The 22,447-nt window shown below is 44.6% G+C and overlaps 2 protein-coding genes across 2 annotated transcripts; both read right to left on the bottom strand.

The window, feature by feature from the left end:
- Nucleotides 1–840: 840 nt before the first annotated feature.
- Nucleotides 841–2,394, bottom strand: LOC109624742 (growth arrest-specific protein 1). The gene has a single exon (XM_069510680.1). The coding sequence runs from the start codon at nucleotides 1,738–1,740 to the stop codon at nucleotides 991–993; it is 750 nt and encodes a 249-aa protein (XP_069366781.1). The 5' UTR covers nucleotides 1,741–2,394; the 3' UTR covers nucleotides 841–990.
- Nucleotides 2,395–3,778: 1,384 nt separating this feature from the next.
- cplx3b (complexin 3b) lies at nucleotides 3,779–10,169 on the bottom strand. Its single transcript, XM_020079719.2, has 3 exons — nucleotides 9,696–10,169; nucleotides 6,560–6,647; nucleotides 3,779–6,373 (listed from the first exon to the last, which is right to left on the bottom strand). Exons 1-3 carry the CDS (start codon nucleotides 9,851–9,853, stop codon nucleotides 6,149–6,151), a joined length of 471 nt encoding a protein of 156 aa, XP_019935278.1. The 5' UTR covers nucleotides 9,854–10,169; the 3' UTR covers nucleotides 3,779–6,148.
- Nucleotides 10,170–22,447: the final 12,278 nt, after the last annotated feature.

Genomic DNA, 22,447 nt, shown 5'->3' with positions numbered 1-22,447 from the left:
TGTATAAAATGACTTCTCTTTGTTCAGTGAGTTTATGAAAACTCACTGAAACACTGGAAACACATTCGTTTAGAGCTGCATTCACACACGAATATCAACATAACAGACGTCCTGTCATGAGCAGAGTGAACAAACTTCAGGCGTGATGTGTTCACGCGTTCACACGTTCACACCAGCAGCCGACAGGTTTCCCTATAGCTTCAGTGTGAGAACAGTAATAAAGACAGGGGTCTTTTAAAGGCGTGAGAGGGGGCAGGCAGCAGAGAGGGGGGGGTCTCAGGAAAAGTTCAATAAAACAATCTCAAACAGGGGAGGGGACCCAGACAGAGTGCTACAGAGGCGCTTCAGTTAATTTAAGAACTTGATCCCACACCCTTGCCTGTCCTCAGACCATTCCCCACAAATATCTGAAGTGTGCCTTTGCTGCAACAATGCATGTGGCCCCTGAAATGAAGAGCAGAGCAAACAGACTGTAAGAGTCCAATGTTTGCCCAAGGTCTTAATAAAGCCACACACTCCAAGTGGCACTGAAACCAGACCAAACAAACAGGAGCTTCTTTTAAAGACATACAAAAGAGCAATGGCCCCGGAAAAAAAACAAGTGTGGTTTTGGTTCATTTCCTCTCATTATCACCTGGATGTATGTGTGTCGTTTCTGACGGCAGTCGCTCTTCTACTAATGAGCAGTTAACTCTGAGAACTACAAGGCCACCTGTGGCAACATGAGAATCACAAATCAAAAGAGCAGTATTCCTGAGGGAGATGTGCATCAAGGAGAATTTCTGTGTGAATTGTACCGTTGTGGAAGGCCTACACAAATCACTACTGTGCTCTCTGCCTCCATGCAACTAAACTGGGGTGTCAGGGAGTCCTGCTGCGGGCGGAGCTCCTTATCCATTAGACCCAGGTGCAGGTTCTGTGTTGGCCACACAATTAATGTTTTAGAACAGTCATTTATAAACCCAACAAGTGTTTGGAGTGCCCATCATCTCAGTAAATAATCCGTGCTAGAGGAAGGAACAGGAGCCCCATGCAGCTGGATAACCTCTGGGCAGAGGAGTGGTCAGTATACACCTCCTCTCTGTCACCTTTAGGGTCATAGTCCTCATCCTCGTACATGTCATCCACATCAGGCTGGTCTGAAATAACATTGTGGTCTCCTATGGAGCACAGTTTGCTCATGTTCTCCTTGACCACTTCACAGAAAGGCCGCTCGACCCCATCGCAAACACAGCGGTTGAGCAGCATGCCATTTGGGATGAAAAGCATCTGCTGAATGGTGGCTTTACACTTGGAGGAGCACTTCCTGCCGTTGAACAGCTGGCCGCAGTATGACAAGTAGGCCGTGAGGGAGGTGTGGCAGTTGCTGTCCTCCTCGCAGCGCTGCCGGGCCTCCATGCACCCGATCCCGCCGGCGTCGCTCGGGTACCTGCGGGGCAAGCACGGCTCTATGGTTCGCTTGGCGCTCAGACACTCCAGGTCCCGCGCGCAGTCGCAGGTCTCCAGGTCCGGCCCGCTGCGGGTGTGATTGAGTCTGATCAGCGCGTTGATGCAGTGGCTGGGACACTGTCTCCTCGTCCCCCTGATGTTCCCCTCACAAGCCGCGAGGTACTGGCCGTACGCGAGATCGCACTCGGGTTCGTCGTGGCACCGCAGCAGCGCCTGCCAGCAGATAAGCTGAGCGTCTATGGCCACCAGCACCCATGGGAGAAGTGCCAGGGCGCTGCACCAACATTTCATGCTTGGATGGAGTTCTAGTTCGGTTACGTGCACTTTCTCCACCAGCACATTAGGGGACAGGGGCAATTCACACACTCGATCTCGCAGAATGAAGTTCACACAAGTATTCCATGAGTTTCTTTTGTAATCAGTTTGTTACAACCGCACATAATTTAGAGGTGATCCTCAAACCTGCGCATTGGTTGGGTTTGGGTGCTCCTGGTGGAGTCAGGATCTGACTCGGGGAAATCACCACGCGTGGCTGCAAAAGAGAGAAACAGCTCGGCAGCAGCAGTGATTCCGGGACGCATGTCCTGTTGGAAAGAAGGAAATGTTATCTCCAGTCTGTCCGCTGCAGATACGAGGCCGGACACCGCGACGCGTCACCGCAGCGCTATCCGAAGTTTACGCGCAGTCCGACCATCGCTGTTGTCCACAACTTTGCACACTTGAACTCCTCTCTCCTGTGTGTTAACTTACAATCCTCTTCGCGTGCAGCTCTGCCACTTTTATAAACACCGATCCACGCATCCCGATGTTTTCTTGTTGTTGCGTTTTTTAGGTTTCTATCTGTCTCATTTTGTCCCGCTATGTCCGTCTTTGTCCCCCTCCTCTGCTGGTTACGCTTCACGGTCCGCCGAGCATTTCCCCCCACACAACACCCCTCCTTCTGTCGAGAGAAAGAAAAGTTTTCCTTCCCCCTGTCTCTCCCTCCCTCCCCCTTCTCCCTCTCTCTCATTTACAATCCTGGCCACCGGATTGGTCGTCATTGAAGAGTCAGTCGTGGGACCCATCTCCCGGCCTGTGTAGCGGCAGCAGCTTTACGCACAAATCCTCACGGGTGCATGAGAGACGGGACGACATGTTCATCCAGATGGGCTGGATGAACATGTTTATCATTTTCCTCGCATCGTGCATCTGTGTGGTCCCCCTCTCCTGCTCTGTTCTGTTGGAGCAAAACCCAAGTAAGAAAAGAAGAGGAGGGGGCTTGCATTCCTCTGCAAGGAGCTCACATCTGCAACTTCACTGCTCCACTTTTCAGCGTGGAAAAACAAAATCTGTTGCTTTTTATCCATAAACTGAGGGCAGAACAGAGAGTGGGGGTGATTACCGCCTCGTCGTTGAGGGGTTTTCTCTTAAAGACCCTCGCTAATTGTCCCTCTCTGTCCCTCTCTCCCTCTGCAGAGTTTTTAAAGCCTCGATTGATGGAGGAGAATGGGAGAGAATAGTATTTTCTGGCCCGTTTCACCTCAATTGTGTCAGATTGTCCATGCAGCGGCCCAGTGTGTCTCTCTCCAGGCTGAAGATTGTTCACGCACTGCGGCCTATGAATGGAGAGGGGTCTCAGCATCAATATATTTTACAGCCATCCCCTTTCACACAACACTTGAAGACTACCAATAGCTCAGGCTTCCCTTCCATTGAAATGGTAACTAACTTAATTTTTTTCTTTTTGCAAAGTAACCCCCTCCACCCCCCAAACACCACAGACTGTGCCAGTTTTACTGCACAAAACCAGATATATGCCCAAACCTGGTATCTATTCATGAATACAATAGGAAAGATAGCTGTGTTTTTACTGTGCTTTAGAATGCAGGGTGTTGATAGAGTTGCCTTGTTTGTGTTTGCAGTACATTTACAAAATAACAGACACATATAGTTGTATTATTATTACATGCATCATCTCCACTTACATACATGTAAGCGTGCATTTGTATTTCTCTTTATGAAGGCTTTGAGCATGTACTGGTACATTTGGACTATTTGATTTAGTCTGTGTTGCTTCTCACAGATAATGTTTCCCTCCATATGAATATTTATATATTATTTACGTCTTTTAAAAATACTTAATGACAACAACATCCAATGTCTGATGCTGTCAATCACAACCATCAGTCAGCTTCTTGATCCATCAATCTACAGCCTCTGTTCCATAACTTTCCTGTGTGTGGTTTTGTCTCCACCTGGTGTTCAAGCCTCTGCAGATGTGACAACACTGATACACGAGTGAACACAATCTGAGGCTGCTCCTTGTGAAATTCACACAACACACAGGACGTACATTATCCTAAAAATCAGTTTATTGCAGTTAAAACTTAAAATCACTGAAATCCTTTCAGAGAGAGAATGACAGAGATAATCAAAGAACGAGGAGAAACTGCTTGTCGTTGCAGCCACTTCCTGAAAGATACAGAAATCAACTGCACAGTATGACAGCACAAAAGTACATTTATATATCACTATTAATATAAGTAGTATTATTGAGTTACTGAATTCTTATTTCAAGTTATACACACTCATACAAAGCAAACAGTTTGCTTTATGGCTTCTGCTCCACCCACTAATGTTGTCTTACCATGAAACATGATAATTGATCATAAAAGGACTTATTGCAACTTTTCCTCTGCTTCATATTATTGAAATATTATGAATATACTGTTTATTTATCACAGGGCGATATCCACCGCACTGAAAATGTCTCCCTCATGTTTCCTCAGGTTTCATTCAGCAGTAGTGTGGCATCTTCAGATGGAAATTACCAACAAAATTAGAAAAAACAGGCAATATCTGTTTCCCCCATATTTCCTTAAAATATGTAAATGAAATAAAAAAATTATAATAACTTTTTTGGCAGTTGAACCATAACAGGAATCAATGTAGGGGGCAGCTGACATCACCCTCTACACCACTGCTACGTAAACTCAAACACTGGCAAAAATGTATATGAACGTAACACGACACCAACGACACCCCCCTCTTTAGTCGCCCACGCTGCCACGCCTCACGGTTGGCAGGGAAAACAGCACAGACAGAACACCTCAGTGACTGTGCTGCATGCGTAACTCTACCACCAGCACTCTCTGCCGGGACCAGGTTTTTTTTTTTTTTACAAAGACACCACTCGACATATCACATCGTCTAAACATCACAAAGTCCACCAGCACAACAACGGAAGCCACTGAGGACACACGGGGTCGGTGAGATGGAGGACAAGGTCAAAGGTCACACAAAGCGGGCTACAACACTACGAGACCAAGCGAGTCGATGAAAGTGCAGTGGATGATGGCCGCTGTTGACATTATAGGCAAACAGGAGATACATTTACATCTTATACAACATAAATGTTTGTATGTGGATTTATACACACAAACACACACTTCGGTTACACAGTTTGACATATTTACGCCATTTCCTTTGGCATACAACTTCTGAAGCATTTACATTTCTCTCATCTGAGCAGCTTTCGTGTCTGTTTTTTTAAAACTGGATGCAGCACACAAACAGATTTACTCATTATGTAGTTGAGATTGTTGCCAGGTTAAATTCAGGAAGCCAGTTATTATACACGTTTTACTGTATTTACTCACAGCTCATAAAATGCAGCAAACATAAGACATCATATATGCCTGACTATATATTGTTTGCATCTAATTCAACTTAAAAAAACTGCCACAGAGGAGCAAACCAGAAGACCAGTTTTTGTAAAAAGTAGCTTACACATCTTGAAGCTATAAAGACGACAACCTTGTACGGACGTCAGAGGCACACCGAAGTACTGAAAAAGCTAGAAACGCCAGTAAAATGATATGTTCAGGGAAATATTGAAAGTAAGATTAATGCAGCTCACAGGGAGCTTAAGTCTGGGCACCAGGGCGCTGACATTAGTAAGCTACTTACAACAAAGATCAGCCTGATTTGTTGCTCTAAAATGAATATTGCCTGTATTTTGGCTCTTTTATTTTATTCACCCTGAAATAAATCACCAAATTTCCTACATCCAACATAAAACATGACTTCCTGACACAAGCCAGAGTCAGTCTCTCCTGCTGTTAATGCATCAGTGAAATCTGCGGCTGTGCTGTGTGTTTGGAAGCAACTTAACCCTCTACACATAACTGAGAGCTCTGCTGCAGGATTGTATTGTATTATCACAGGTCAGGTGAGGTACAGACACAGAGGAAGGTTTGGGAACGAAGGGATTTGATACGCGGGATAAACTTTTCTCAGAGGAGGAGTTGTTCTAAATGCAGAAATAGTCTCATGTGTTAAATCAATAGGAGGAGCCCAAGAACCACAGTCTTTGAGAGTGCAAGTTAGCTGATTCAATAAAAATATATGAATGACATTCATGGCTTATAGGAGATTTGAGGGTTAACAAGAAAATTCCCTAGATGACACTGTAGCTAGAACTACTATCTTTCCAGTTTGTAAAATGAGCCCCAGATTTCAAAATATCAGCTTTTCCTTTCTTTTCCACAGGGGCGTCTGTCCAACTTTGCACAGCTAGAAAAACTGTTATTATGTGGCTCTGCCAACTGACATTCCACTGAAGCAATGAGAATATTTCTATCTCTAGAGCAGCTCTGCCTCTGAAAAATATTTGTACAAGTCAAACTCTAATCTTCTGGGACTCAAGAGTTTTGCAGGATCACATGAGGCTGCAGTTCTCCGTCTGCTTTTTCAGGTCTTCCAGCGTGGCCTGGGCTTTGTCTTTCAGCTGGTCGATGTCCACGTTCTGGATGTTGGACAGTTGGCCCAGCACCGACTGCTTGTGCGTTTCCTCCTGGTTGTCTTCAGCGATCATCTTGGCCAGCTCCGTGGGCAGCTCCACGTCGTCCCCGGCCTGCTGGATCTGGGTCTCATCCAATTCGTTCTGGGGTGGACACAAGTTGGCAGACACATGGGAGACACATGTATACATTCAGGTCCATACTGACACAGGAACCTTTAAAAGAAGACTCAGATTCCTACCCAGTTTAAGTAGTGTACTACAAGAATAACCTTTAAAATGCAGTTATTCTGTTTTTTTCTTCACAAAAGCAGAGCTGGATTAGTTTACCTTTGGTAACCGGTACTTTTCCCGGAAATGAGTTCTAACTGTAGCTCTCTCAGCTTTCTTCTGGGCAAAATTTGCTTCTCGTTCCTGTCTGTAAAAAAAGGAGAAAAACAATTATAGGTTTTGCTCAATATTCATGGTGCTATACAAATTTAGACCATCTCAGCTTCCAATCAACTGTTTGAATTGCATCACCTTGCACCTACGCTGAGCACCACACATAAAGAAAATCAGTGTTCCTCATTGCAATGCTCATGTCCAGTGGCATCTCTGCTTTAAGATCATCATATAAGGCCTGGATTGGGACCCTGGAGGCCCTTGAGGCAGAGCATTGCCATGTGTTCTCATCTTAACTCAGCTCCAGCAGAAGGTGGAGCAGCAGTGATGCCGTGGGGACAACAAGCAGAGAGAGATGCTCATGTTTAGGGGCCCCAGATGCAGCACTCTGTCAGTCCAACACTCCTCTGAGGGATTTCCAGCCTTTTGGGATGTGGACTGCCGGAGGTGACCGACTAACTGCTGACTCACTGCCGCGTATACAGCTGCCCCGTTCCCTATTCCGCACAAATCCTGGACTCAACTCCCTTTCTGCAGGGCTAATATTAAACGTCAATGTGTTTTCATCTTTTAATCCTGGAAATCCTCAAAATAGCAGAGGAAGTATCTTTGCAACATGGGCAGTTTGGGCTAAACTATTTAAGAAGAGAAATAACCCATAAGCCCATTTTTTTTATATATAGATATTTTTTGGGAAATGTTCTGTAATTTGTCTCCTAAAAGTCATTTGTGTGAAGACGCCAGCTTACAGTATGTGATGCCTCCAGCAGAGGGCAGGCTGCTGGCAGTGCTCTCTCCCATCAACACCACTGGAATAATTATGGCTTCAGTGTGGTTTGTAATTGTTCCTCATGAATTGTAAAATTTTGTGAAATGCCTCTACAACATTGTGAGTCAACAACATGACACAACTCTGATCAAACTTGCTGCAATGGCCCGAGGCAAAACATGTAGCGTGAGCAACGATGACAAAAGGCCACAGTTTTTATTATCGTACACCCTGGATGATGATCTTTAAGGCAGAACTACAGTGGCAGCTCGAGGATACACTGTACGTCTGCAAGGATCAAATCAGCAGCAGGGAACACAAGCCTGGTTTGCAAAGTGCTTGTACCCAATGTGTCAGGGCAAGGTCATATTATGTGAGGATGCAGTTCATGGTGCTGTCTGTGTGAGTGTGAGTTCACTTTGTATTAACATGAGCGGGCCGAGCACCAAACAACGTCACACAGCCCCGTGCAGCGCTCCCTGATACAGCCTATGAGCTGAGCTGTGTCTTCCCCTCTCAAGGGCATCAGATGACCTGGGTTGTCACTGTTGCCCTGAGTGCTGAGGGTGATAAAATGTATTTTTTACGTCAGTGTGAGCAGTACACCACCCCCTCAACTCCACCCCCAAACCTTATTCTGCTTTAATCTGAGCAGTATGGTCGTCTCGGAGATCTATGTTCATGTTTAGCACCTCTGACTAATAATTCACTTCCACCGAAGGTCACATTGCGACAGAAGAGCGTTAAGCATCTCGCCAGGCCTCCTGTGGAGCTCAGTGGGCCGAGCTCAGTCAGTGTTAATGCTGCTGGAGTTAGGGCTTCACTTCCCACTCATTCCTAAAGTGCACATGGTGCAGTGAGATTGGCTCCAGCCCCCCAGTGAATGTGGCTTGTCATGTAAAGAGCTTTGAGTGAGCAATAAATACACATCCATTTACCATTTGATAAACCTAGGTTGGGTTTATTAACTCATGGATCAACAACAATCTATCAAATCTGTTCCTGTCTCATGAAATCGCAATAAACATCCTCATTATACACAAACATGTAGCAGCTAAAGACACAACTCAGACCTGCTCAAATTAGTTTGTAACAGGTTTTTGGATTTCCAAATTGAAATTGTTTTTTGTTGACTTCAATTGTAAAATAAGCCAAACAAGAGGTAAAGCAACCTGAGTCACTCTAAATTAAGATGTAAAATACTAAACTGAAATCTACATTGGCCCCAAGGGTCCATCATGAGACTTCAGAAAATATGTTTCTGAAAACACATTTTATAGTAGACAATATGAGAACACAACATTTCACGAAATACATTTCGAAACGTAACAGTTGGATGGATGGTACGATTAGACACTACAATCAAAATCTCTCTCTCTTTCTTTCTCTCTCTCTCTCTCTATATATAGAACATAATTTATTTAATCTTAGGCTGGAGAACATCTGATATGGGATGTGGAGTCCTGCTGTAAGGGAAGCATCACACTAATCAATAGTGAGTTATTGTCTGCTGGGTGAAGTCTTTGCCAAATGACCTTGTTGTTGTGTTAAATGAACCTCCAGTATAGGCTCAGGGGATAAACACCATAACAAACATGCAAATCAGAAATGATGGTACAATAGTCCACTTTTGTACATCACACACAGAGTAAAGAGTTAAATGACTTCAAGAATAAAGAATTAAAAGGTTCACAGCTGTGAATATATAAATGAAATTAAATTTAAGGTACAGGTTTAGAGATATGAAAGAGATTGTATCCATATTTGTTTAGATGATATCAAATCCCATAAATTGATTAAATCATATCAAAAGAAACTTATGAGCGAAAGATGAATGTCGTCTAAGAAAGTGAAGCCAATGTTAGTTGATCAGTTGGTGTCGGTTTTTTTGCCCTCCGTCAATATCCAAATGTTTTTCACACACAATCTGCTTCATAATTTAGACTAATGCACAGCATTGGGGACGTTTTTGGCCGCAGGGTCCGATCCCTGAGGACATTTCCACGGAAGACTGATTCCAGGAATCCCAAATTATAAAACGACTCAACATAATTTGCCGGAGCGAAGAGAAAGCGAGATCCCTGGGCGAGAGGAGCAGCTGTGTGTGGAGCGCCCGCGTTATTGCATTGATGCGTAAAGAGAAACGCACGGCGCACTGGGAGCGCTCAGCTATTTACCCACGAAAACACACAGTTTAAATATGATGCAGAGCTCCCACCACTACACACACACACACACACACACACACACACACACACACACACACAGTCTAGATTTCCATGACAACTTCACAAGCTTCAATCATCGCCTTACTTTTCCTCCTCTAACTGTTGCTGATATTGTTCAAATTCCTCCTGGGTCATCCCCTGCGCGGCGGCATCTGTCTTCTCTGCCTCGGGTTTCTCCTCCGTCAGTCCACCCGTCAGGTTCTTCAGCTGCCCCCCCACCATGTGCTTCACCATGAACGACATGGCTGCGCCTCGGAGACTCCTCTCTGTGACCGGCTAAGAAGAAGTTGAGGGCTTGGTGCGCTCTTGGCGAGGGCGGTGACGCTTAAACGAGACGTCTGGACGTGTCGCACGGAGAGAGCATATAACTTTCTTCAAGCTCGGTGAGAGGAGTGAAACAAAGATGAAGAGAACAAAAAAAAGAGGAGATAATTCCTAAGGCGCGTCGGGAGGTGAGAGTTTCAGCACCACTGGACCCTGGACAGCTCCGCGCCGTGGAGGATGGAGAGCTGTGAGTCAACAAGTTTGGCGGCGAACTGAACCAATCACGACCCTGCGTCCGCTGCAGCCGCCGCCCCCTCCCCCCCCCACTCCACCCAATCCCAGGCACCACCGGACCGGGTGTGCGCTCGCAAGGCGCGCGTCCGCATCCACGGGCTCGCACGGGATTCCGTGATTCGCCGTCTGATTATAACTCAGGAAGGAGTCAGACAGGACTCTGGGGGGGCAAACAACACGTGACGAGCCTCAGCGTCCCCTGGCTGTTTTGATGCCTCTGTCTCTTCCAGAGTTGTGCGCGCGCTAGAGCCGAACAGTTTGTCAACACACCAAAGAGCCTTCTAATTGCAAATGAGTCAAATGGCCGTCGATGAACTCAGGGCATGAATACATTCATTAGCCTGATCAGTAAGGAATGATGCGTCTTCTCCATAAGAGTCTGGTGATGTACATGTAAACTAATCTCCAGAAGATGAGGAGACCCAAGTGATGAAGCATCAACTGCAGATATTCACCCTTCAGTCTTACCCAGTGCCCTTGCAGATATCCATTGCCCCTTTCAGGGACCGGAGCTGACATACTAAAATTAGAAATGCTGTCTCCAGTTGCATCACCATAAGATTCCTACTGTGACTCATGTGTCTGCTTATTTGGTCTCCAACTGGATTGTCTGTGCTCCTTCCTCTCATGTTTATGTGTCTTTTAATGGGGAAGGTGGGTTATAGTTCATCATCAGAAAAGATGATTTATTAAAATACTGGGTAGTACTGGGTGGCAATGTGTGACGCAGTGTTCAGCTGAAAAGCCTCACTGCTAAAACATATGACCTGTGTGTGTGTATGTGTGTGGGATATTTAAAATCTCTCTCTCTCTCTTTCTCTCTATGAGATTCCTGACATCCAAAGTGAGAAAAGAAACTTTGATCACAAGTCAACAACAACTTCAGCGTCCTGATCCTCGCAGCAGTCTGACACCGTGCCTGGCCTACTTTTCCCCAGTCCCCGTGGATCAGGAGAGACACTACACATCTCCGTGTCTTCTTCGTCGCAGGCTTAGATGCCTTGTTAGCCTATACCTGCCGCACTTTAAAGCCCCCTTCTCACTTCAAAGCTGCCAGCGGTAAATAGATGGAAACGTAACATGGTGAATAAGATCAGAACTGTAATCTCTGTGAAATTGAATAATAAAGAAAGAATTTGTCCATCCAGCATGTTTCAACATCAGTTTCTGTCCTTTTTTGCTTTTCACACCTATAGGATTTGTTCCCAGCACAGGTCTCACTCACTTTTTCATGAGTTCTCGACTACAGGTGCTTTAGCAGTTACGCAGCAGGAGGGTTGAAATCCAACATGATGTCAATCACACACATACTTAATAGCAAAATCCATAAATTTCAGTAAAGAAAACTACACACTGCATGTAGTGACATGTTTGACAACTCAGCCTCACAGAAGAATCAACCTGATCCAAAAAAAGAAGAAATAAATAGAGGTGTAGGTGCTTTTTGCTTGCAAGGTTGAGGTAGCTGAGGAAACGGGTGGATAGCACACAGAGAAGAGAGAGGAGTTTGACCTGCAACCAATGTTTCTCATTATAGTCGAAGAAGAGCTGCTTTTTATGCGTTTTGTTTTTGGTCCAGTGACATGTCTTGTGTGGAAAAGAAAAAAAACAGTCCAGAGGAAGACAAGTGATTAAAAGAGAATTGTACACATTAGGGCTAGGGTTGGTAATCCTGGGAAGCTAGTAAGAGCAGCCTACACTTTGAAATTATGCAACCAATACATATCACCCTCTCCCATCAGCCCTCTCGTCCACGCCCCAAAAACACATGAACGTGCACTGACAACTGATGTAAGATGACTTTTCTGTGACTCACTGGCTACCTTCAGGCTATCATCTCTGTTTGTATGTTCTCCCCATGTCTGCGTGGGTTTTCACCGGGTTCCTGCTACTGTCCAAAGAGATGCAGATTGGGGTTAGGTTGATTGGAGACTCTAAATAGACAGTAAAAATGTTTTGAGTCTGAAATGTAAAACCGTAACATTAGAGTGGATGCAATCAGTTGTATTTATTTTATAAGAGCATGTGGCACTGACGTGTAACCTTCATGGTCACATACAGACAAACAAAACAACAAATCACACTGCCTGGTTTAAAAATAGACTCATGTAAATGCTCCTTGCATGTGCTCAGTTAATTTTACCGCCACTCGGCTTTGAATGATGCTGCATTGGACTGTGAAAATTAACAGTTGAGGTTTCGTTGAGCATGTATAACATCATATCAGCATGCAAAGTATTCACACAGATGTTTACTGCAAAGGTCACGCATGGCTGCACATGAACCTGGCACATTATTCCGCCCCCATGCACAAACATCTGTGTTTATTCTGAAGAAATACTCAAATTCAAATATCTAAAAAAAAGCAGTTTGTGCATTTGATATAGTAAATTTCATATTTGAATGAGAATGAAAAGAATTTCTGTGGAAAAAGCTACAAAAGGATAGACAGGCATGACGAGTTGTGTTTGTCGTGCGCCAGGAGTGATCACGTTGTGAGTCAACATAACCGAAAGCATCAAACTGGCTCCCGCCCAGTCACATTTCCAGCCTGGTTACACTTGATCTTCTCGGATTAGGAGCCTGTGTGGGATTGGGAGAGATGGGCTTCTGTACGCCATCACTCACACTGATCCTCAGCACTTTACACTTAACACTTTTTGTTTCTTCAGACAAGGGATTAGACTCATCAAACCAATGTGCCCTGCGGCACACAATATCCACACTGGGGGAGTTTTTTAAATTCACACAGGCGGAGATGATGCCACTAGCAAGTCTCTGGGATGCCTGTTTTAAGGAAATCAGCATGTGTGTGAGTGTGTGTGTGTGTGTGTAGCGACCCCCTCATGAGATGACAAAATATCACACTAATCTCATTAGAAGTGAAAAGTGCTCTGAGCACTCGAGGATGAAATTTCTTCTTCTCTATCAGGAAAGCATTGGAGGCCTTTTGGAGATGCTGCTGATTCGATGAGGTGAATTTCTGCCTTTGTCAGGTCCTGACCACAGATCAGACTGACAAGCTGGGGTCACTGCAGAACGGCACCATATGGTGGCAAGCGTGTCGCCCCAGCAGAGGTAGTTTGATGCCCCGCAGGCCGTCCAGGAGGTGTTGAACTACACCACTTATCAGAATGGCAACTGTCCCCCCAGCTAACATCAGCTGCTTCCACGTGACCTAAATATTACAGCCCTGATCCAGAGAAAACAAGAGGATTTAAAGGTCACATATTTAACTCATTTCTGGTTTTGTTTTCCACAAGAAGATATTGTGATTTTGAGATGATGTAGGTTTGCATCTACTCTCTCACATCTCTCACTGGAGTTCACGTAAGAGTAGGTCAGTTATCTGAGCAACACAAGTCACATTGTGATAATGTGGCTGCAGCCCCTTTTCCACTAGTCAAAAAACCCACTAACACCTTCTCACATCTGACTTTTGTCCGCAATGGGAAGGATTCAATCGGCATTAACTGATGATTCTGCAGTTGCATGCTTCCCGTTTAAACCCCAGGACCATTTGGAAGTGTTTGGGTAAGAGGGTCCAGGTCCAATGCAATAGTGGCAGAGCCCCCTGCCCCTGCCTCCAGCATCCCCAGACGGACCAGCACAGTGCCAGTGTGCGTGGAGGTCAGCCACAAGAGTGTGTGTTGTCGCAGATGTCACAGAAACCTACATCTTCACCATTGGGGACATCATGGAGTTGGACAATCGGTTAGCTGGGACTGAGTGGAATATAGTGAGTGGATTACCACAAGGGAAAGGAATAGTTTCCCTTGCAGCCCGGTCATGAAGAGTTTTCAATGGGATTGATTGAAAGTAGTGTCAAAAGACTGTCGGTGAAATTAATGCGAGTGCATGAAAGCTGCTAGTTTGTAGGGAAATGATCAGAAGTATGCTTCGCCTGGGCAGCAGCGATGGAGAGAAAGCCGTCAAGCAGCTTATCCTTTTTCAGAAGCCCTGACTCCAGGCGATTGGATTTCATCCCTTGAGTAAGCAAGATTTGCGTCCACACACACTGTGGTAATAGCAGCTGGTTTTCACACCGTATAACTCATAAAATAGTGGGATTGGTGAAACAGAAAGCTTAAAACAGCAAAATGAAATTGATCCGCCATCAGAAGAAGAATAACGTTAAAAAGCTGAAAGAGAGACAGAGATCAAATCTGGAAGGTTTCACAGATATGTGCTGCAAGGCTGGTGGGCAGGTTTGATTGGGCCTTGCTGCGGGCATTGCTGTGGGCGGTTACTGTTTCATTGTGACATCACAAAAGCTGCTTTGAAACATGTACTGAAGTCCAGACATTTTTCCAGAAATTTTCCAGAGGGGCTGCGTGTAAGAACACAAATGCTGCTGTGGGCATTTTTCAGGACTTGTCCTTTCAGCTCTCTGGTAAAATGTCAGAGTGAGCGAGATGTTTGCATTTTGAATTCGCGCTGGACGTGCAACTGGACAATACAAATATCTCAAAATGAAAAAGTAGTGCCACACATGTAGAAGACACTGACAAAGATGTCAACTTGGAAAGTCAATGAGATTGGAGAGCTTTTGGAAAAGTTGATGCCGGTGCTGATGTGTTGCAAACAAAGACATATGATTTCCACAGTGGAATTGACATGTTATCTCCTTCCTCCTGCATGCTCCAGTGACACTAGCCCTCCTCTGAATGTTCAGGAGATTTTCCAGTTGTTGCAAAAGCATCTGACTGGACAGTCTCCTGGTGCATTCTTCATATGTGGAAGACAAACCTCCGGACAAACGTCTAAAAGCGACTTAGTTACAGCTCTTTTAAAAGCAGTTTCTGAATATGTGCTTGTGCATCTTGCATGGATTGACTGTTTTGTATTTAGCACCTAGATCCGTTTTATAATCAGATTAGATATAGAAATCTCACGTTCTTCAATATGGGACCTTTAAACTTTTGAACTTCCTCTTAACCCAGACTACAAAGAACCAACGAAATAAGTGCATGTGAAAAAAGCATCAAGTCTTTATAAAATCAGTGTCTCTATGAGACTTGATAATCCACAGAACTCACTGCAGACCATTTTCAGAGCAACTATTTCTTCAGCAGTTCACAGGAAAACTGTTGACAGCAAAGTCTGTGGATTACCCACAGTAATTGGGACGAAGTTTCGGGGAATGAAGTGTTGCTGGGAAATATCTTTTTTTCCCTTTTTTCTGTTTAGCACATCAATAAAAATAAATAAGTTTCTGACTGTTTTCTTTCAGCTCATTTCAGTAAACTTGGATGAGAATTATCTCATTTCTGTGGATGAGAATTGGTTCTCAGCAACCTGGTGTCATTTACCAATGCACCAATATGAAAATTAGATGATGTGAGGCTATGACAGCTTTTCCTTTCCCTCATTATCCATCCATCCATCCATCTTTCCAAACCCATCTTTCCTTACATCCATCCATCCATAGTTTCACAGAGGGGTTGTGAAACTATGGATGGATGGATGCTCAGAAAAAAACACATTCACAGGACAATGTGGTGACAGTAAACAGGGCCCCGGACAGGGATTCAAATTACACATTGGTGTGTTTGTACGTGTGAAAAGAAGCTGCTAAGAGACACAAACAGCGACAGCATTCACAGCCGATCAAAAGTGAGAAAGATGAAACTGAAATGTTCAGAGAGTTGGCTGAAACAGACCTGTCCGCCTCCGAAATGGCATTCAGACTGGGGGAGTGACGCAGAGCCTGAAAAAAGACAAATCATCATTGAAATAAACTGAATGTTAGAACTCAAGGACGTGAACTCAGTCTCAACATTCACAATATGTTGCACAAAACCAAACGCCTAAGTGAACAGTGAGTTTAGTATTGTTTCTGATTGCTGCCAAAGAGAGGAAGCAAAACACCATCCATCATCATCCAACAGTGCGGTTTCTTTTTGCCTTGATGCAATTATCTCAGGCTGCATCAAACTGTCTTGCAGGTCACATGCAGCCCAGATGCCAGATGTTCCCGGACCCTGGGCTGGTTTTATACTTTATTTTCTACCATTAATGAATCAAAGTGAATGCATTGCGTTGTTCTGTAACAGCATGAGCTGCTCGTGCTCTGGCCATAGCGAGAAACATCCACAGTCGCCAAATTTGAGACATTTTGTCTTGACTCTCCTCCACTCCGGCTCTGCATCACTTTTTTGTCCATCAACATCTGACATTGGATTTGTTAACAAATGGTTATATTGTTTTTACATGTAAAAACCTTTTCTCAATGGTTGTGTTGTTTTTAAATGCAGAGTTGATTTACTTGCTTAATGTTTCGTTTTAAACCTGAATCACAGGAAGTTTTCATTGTAAAACAAACAGTTACTTCAGTGAGCCTTACCTCTTCAATGTTAATGTGGCACACTTGATATGTTATTGGTGCTATTATTATTTCTATTCATAATAGATATACTATGTATTACTTGTTGCCATTACTTCAGTTTGTGTACCAGTACTTTTTGAACATTTTCGGCACATTTTAAAAATGCCATGATAATTCTGATAGCTGTAACACTGTTTCCTCTCTACATGTGATCTCTGGTGACCATAATAACTTTCAATCCAGTGTTATTTATCCACATCCTGTGCATTAACTGTTCTTTCTTTTCTGCTACCACGCTGTAAAACTACTTTAAACAAGCTCCTATCTCCATGTCTGCTCAGACTAGTGTTGATATCAGCATGCTCCACTTCGCTACATTCAAATGCACCAACTTGTATTAGTGCAAGTAGCTCTGGTGGCTTTTAAACCTCATAAGCACTGGAGCTTTATGCCATGCTGCAAAGTGGGCTAAGTCACCACACAGTGAGCCGGTCTGTGCGCTGGATGTCAAGTGATAAAAAACATAAGAGCGGATTTTTATCCACAACTGATATTAGAGAAGGAAAATTATGCATAGTGGCAAAAGAAAAAGAGCGAGAGTGACATTAGCATGTAAGGAAAATCTGCGTTTTACAAAAGGACATTTTCAGGAGACAGGAGAGAGTGAGGATGGAGAGCAGGAGCGGTCATGGGCCAAAATTAAGTTCACTTGAGCATATGGCTGCTTGAGCCTGTCGGCGCTGTAACATCTCTGCTTATTTAGCTTTTCTTTCCCATTGTACATCTTACACCTCTCCCTCTCTGCTTTTCCCCTCCTCTAACCCTTCCTTCTTACCCTACCCTCAAATCCCCACCATGCTCCCTCCCTCCCTCCATCCTAATATCCCTCCCCCCCTCGCTGTCTCCCCCTGCCTGATTTAGACCTCTTGCCTGAGAGGAACATCAGAGCACAATGGGTTAGTGCTGGCTGAGCTTAAATGGAATGAGAAAACCGGAAAATTCTCTTTCATGAATAGATGCAAACAATTGGCAGTGCGAGGGTGAACGGAGGAGAGGAGGATGAGATAAAGCCGGCAGGGGAAGTAAAGAGGAGAGACACCGGGAGAGAGAGAGAGAGAAACGGCTGCTGAGGTGATGGTGGAGATGGGGTGAAGGTCAGAGCAGGGATGGTGACAGAAAACGATGACGGTTTTTAATTCCAGAGGAGATTGTTCACTAAAACTTGTGGCTTAACAATACACTGTAGATTGTGCTCATGTAGTTTTCATGAGCAAGGTTCTCCATCTCCTGATATTTTCAACAACTCTCTGCTTTGGAGCCTTGGAGGGGTTTTCTATATTTAGAAGACTCTGTGGCTTCGCTGTTTCTCTACGAGCACAAGCAGGTGTTGAAAATCCATCAAATAAGTGGTCAATGTTCGTTTTGTTCACTGCACTGTGCCTGACCCCTTCACATGGTCGTTTCATACGCTGTTATTGTGCAAGGCAATTCTCGATGGTCACGTTACATACCACATATACTGTATCCGTCATATTTCCCATGATGCAACATGCCACATATTATCCATACATCTTGCTATCTTGTTGTGACCCTGGGGTTTGCTAGAAGCCTCCATCTGTTTCCTTAGAGAGTTACAGCTTTATTTGTGTCTCTCTCTTACACACACACACACACACACACACACACACACACACACACACACACACACACACACACACACACACAGCAATGATAGCTGTGATGGAGGTGTTGGTAGAGACTCACGTTTTCATCTGCTGCCATAACACACACACACACACACACACACACACACACACACACACACACACACACACACACACACACACACACACACACACACACACACACACATGCACACACACACATTTAGCCATGCCATGTGTACTTCTCTCCTTGTTATATAAACCTCCTCCCCTACCAGCACAAAGAGGAGTTATGACCCAAAGTCTGTTACTCGCTCCTTGACCCTGTTTTCCCTACGCGCACGCACACATACACACACATACATACACACACATACACACACACACATACACACACATACACACACATACACACACACATACACACACAAACACACTCACATACACACTCACACACACACATACATACACACTCACGCACACTCACACAGTCACACAAACCTTTGTACTTCTATCTTAGTGAGGATATTCATTGACAGTGCATTCCCTAGCCCCTTACCCTTACCTGAACCATCAAAACTAAATGCTAAATATTTAACCCTTACCCTAACCCAAACCTAAGTCTAACCCTAAAACCAAGGGTGGACCAGTCAAAATGTCCTCACTTTCCAAAAATGTCCCCACTCCCACTCTGTAGGGTCTATGGTTAAAATGGTCCTCTCAAAGATACAAGTACAGCTATGAGACAAATTGTGATTTGTCAATATGGGCTATAAAAACAAACTATATAAAATAAGTATAAGGGAAACCAACAATGAAAAATATGAACAAAGGAATAGTTGTGACCTTTTTTATAGGCCTGAAACAGCAGCAGAGAGTTTTTCTGACTTGGACGAAGCCTGTGACTTTTCCTTTTGTTTGTGGTTTGGGCTGGAACTGAGTGTCTCCTTCACCACGTGTGCTGGCTGAGGCTCAAATAATTCGCAGATCTGCTGTGATGCAATGTTGCTAAACATTCTCAGCACGTCAGGAGCAAAACAGCTGAGCTGGGCATGCAGGACGCTCTGTGACTTCATTTGAGACTTACTATAACCACAGTAACCATAGTCACTAGTTGCCTAACCTTAATCTAAGCCGAAACCTAACCTGAACCTTAATTTACACCTTAACCTTAGCCTTGCCCTTAACCTAACTTTGACTTAACTTTAAATGTGGACTTGATTTAATTCCCCTTTAACATGCATAATACTACTATAATACACACACACACACACACACACATTAAATACACATATGCTGACGTGACAGTGGAGTCATAGCAGAGCTCGGTTTGTTCTTACATTCAAATAAACACGCTCTGTATGTGTTTACACTAGGAGCACAAACTCCCACAGTCTGACCTCAGAAAGCCTGCCCCTGACCCGTCTTTACCCCGGCCTGCTTCCCTGAAGTGGCCAAACACCAGGATTCAAATCAAAAGAAGGCAAACAAGAGAGCGTCTACCCTGGGAATGAAAGTGATTTTCTGTTCTGTTTCAGACCAGTGTGGCAAAGCTGTGAGCCAAAGTCGCCTCATCAACAGTGTGTGTGTGTGTGTGTTTGTTTGCAGTTAAGTGCAGCCTCTCTTTCTGTCCACTCACTGGAAGCTTGTGAGCGATGATGTTTGCACTGTCCCAGTGGACGCAGCCGATCTGAGAAACAGCTGAACCACCGCAAACATGAGACCTTGCAGAGTCGCGACAGATCAGAATGGGGGTGGATGATGCCTATATGTGCCAACATGTGTGTTCACACAGTAGCAGCTCAATGTTAATGCTCTCTTATGTGCCCTCATGTGCTATAAATAGTTGTTTGTTTTTCCGCTCATGCAAATGGTGCTCTGTGAGCTTATTAACAGGAGCTTGCAAATTATGCATTTAAATGCTGTATGTTGTGAAGCATGAACACTTTGACCTTTTTCAATTACAAGCAAAAATGATTAAACTGATTAAATGTTCACTCCACTCTTTCAAAATGCCAGATTTGAAAACATCTATTTAGTTTTTTTTGTATGCAAATGTAATCATTTCTACGGTCAGCTGACGCTAAAATCGAAACACTCTGACGTGCTGTATCTGAGAGCGTCCTCTGCTCGACTCTAAACACACAGTTGACTTCCTCACAGCGCAGACAAACTCCTCTGAGCTCGCCATCGCTGATGACCTCATCTGATCTCGGCCCTCACACATCAGCGCCCCTGATCCATGTTATCCTTAGAGAACTCATATCTGTAAACACCACACACACACACACACACACACACACACACACACACACACACACACACACACACACACACACACACACACACACACACACACACACACACACACACACACACACACACACACACACACACAGTAATTTAGTGAGAGGCTGTGTTGTTCTCCATGTGAGGACGAAGTATGAGTCAGTGTGTGTCTGTGTGCACGTGCAGTGGGGTGGACGGAGGTGGGGCTAATCGTCCTCATCCTGTCACTTCCTCTGTTCCTCTGTCTGCTCAGGTTCTGAGACGACTGCACAGATAAACAACAGACGACGGTCACAGAGAATATAGATACACTGACGAAGCCATCAGCTGCTCCTGCACCACATGGTTGTTTTTCCTCACATAAACACAATGGATCTGGATTTTATTTTGTGGGTTTTCTCTGAGTAATTCGGCTTCCTCCCGCAGTCCAGTGACATGTAGCTTGGAGACTCTACATTTCTTGTAGGTGTGAATTTGAGTGTGAATGGTTGTTGTCTCTGTATGTCCACCCTGTGATGGACTGGTGACCTTTCAAGGGTCTCTCACGCCAAGGTCAGCTGGGATTGGCTGCAGCCCTCCCATGACGCTAAAAGAATAAGCGGTATAGATAATTGATGGATGGATGGAAGTAGATACCAGAAGAGGTTGTTCAGAAACTGTGTGATTCTGTAAACTGAGAGAGCCGTTCAAATGTGAAAACTCCCTCTCTCCTCTAATATTCAAACCAGGTTTCTCGGCAGCCACTGACCCAGTGCAGCACGAGGAGGAGTTACATAAGACCCTGTGTATTGGTAAATGTCTCCGTCCAACCTCCCATGCCCTCCACCCAACCAAGCCAACATAAGGCCAGCTCTGATGAAACCCACTGAAACCGGCTCATATGCTCTACTGAATCAAGCCCTCACCCCAGAGGCAAATTCATCATCTTCGTCCCTGCTGGAGCACTGATGTCCCTCCCTTTCCTCCCTCTTCCCCTCCGTCAGACCTTTGTTCACCAAATTCAATTAACTCGGGCTCAATCAGAGCGTCTCTGCACGCGGCGCAGCTGAAGGTGAAGGTAAGGTGAGTTCTCAAAGTAGGTCGTTGACATCTGAGAAGTCAGGGCCGATCGGAGGAGTCATCAAACTTCCGGAGGCTGGACAGGATGTTGGATTTATGTGACAGGCTGCCTGAAGACGTTAGCATTCCTGGGCGTCATGGACCTCACCAGGGCGATGGCCCTCATGCCACGTGACACATGATGGCTGCATATAGAGAGCCTTGATGTTTCCCTCGCAGCCAAGAGAGTGTCCGTCACGGCCTGTCCCCGCTAACTATGCAACCTGTCACACTCCAACACGACACACCTGGCTGACACATCACACGACATGGATAAGCTTCAGAAATAAAGAGCATGATACAAACCGTATAAAACTGTAATTGAGACACACATCAATCAAGGATCCAGAAAACTAATGACTTATAAAGGTGAAGCACATTATGAGAACATGCAAATAAAGCTAGGGTTGGTAATCCTGGAAGATCTAATAAGAGCATGCTCCACTTTGAAAAAATGCATTCTTCCCACCCCCTCTCATCAGCCCCCTCGTCTCAGCCCCCTCATGTTCCCAAAACACATGAACGTGCAGTGACTGACAACTGCTAGAAAACATCTTGAAGTGACTCCCTCACTAACTTCTGACCATCGTCTGTGATCCAGTGGTGTGTGTCTCTCTGGCTGAAAACTCTGGTCATGAGAAGTGAGAGTTCGGGCAGGTAGGTCGGTTAGAGGAAATCCTTTATCATGCTATACTTCTATATCACATACATTGTGTGACTCTCCTCTGCACTGGCGTGTTTGTTCTATCTTTTTTCTGTTTTATAATATTATCATGCACATTTTACTTGTTCATACCTGTGTAATGTGACTAACAGCAGCAGAGCTTTCACAGCCTTTCTTCCCACATATCCCTTAAGATAATAGACAGTCTCTCCTTCTATTTCTCGCTGTTTTTCTCT

The sequence above is a fragment of the Paralichthys olivaceus genome, chromosome 1, assembly GCF_024713975.1.
Source record: "Paralichthys olivaceus isolate ysfri-2021 chromosome 1, ASM2471397v2, whole genome shotgun sequence".
Lineage (NCBI taxonomy): Eukaryota > Metazoa > Chordata > Actinopteri > Pleuronectiformes > Paralichthyidae > Paralichthys > Paralichthys olivaceus.
The sequence above is the reverse complement of the archived record's forward strand: the minus strand, read 5'-3'. Positions and strand labels throughout refer to the sequence as shown.

Excerpts from the sequence above, each read along its gene's own strand:
- LOC109624742 (XM_069510680.1), bottom strand. The coding sequence starts at position 1,740 with ATGAAATGTTGGTGCAGCGCCCTGGCACTTCTCCCATGGGTGCTGGTG.
- cplx3b (XM_020079719.2), bottom strand. The coding sequence starts at position 9,853 with ATGTCGTTCATGGTGAAGCACATGGTGGGGGGGCAGCTGAAGAACCTG. Across the intron at positions 6,648-9,695 it reads CAACAGTTAGAGGAGGAAAA|ACAGGAACGAGAAGCAAATT; the intron begins GTAAGGCGATGA and ends CTTTTTTTACAG. Across the intron at positions 6,374-6,559 it reads AAAAGTACCGGTTACCAAAG|AACGAATTGGATGAGACCCA; the intron begins GTAAACTAATCC and ends TGTCCACCCCAG.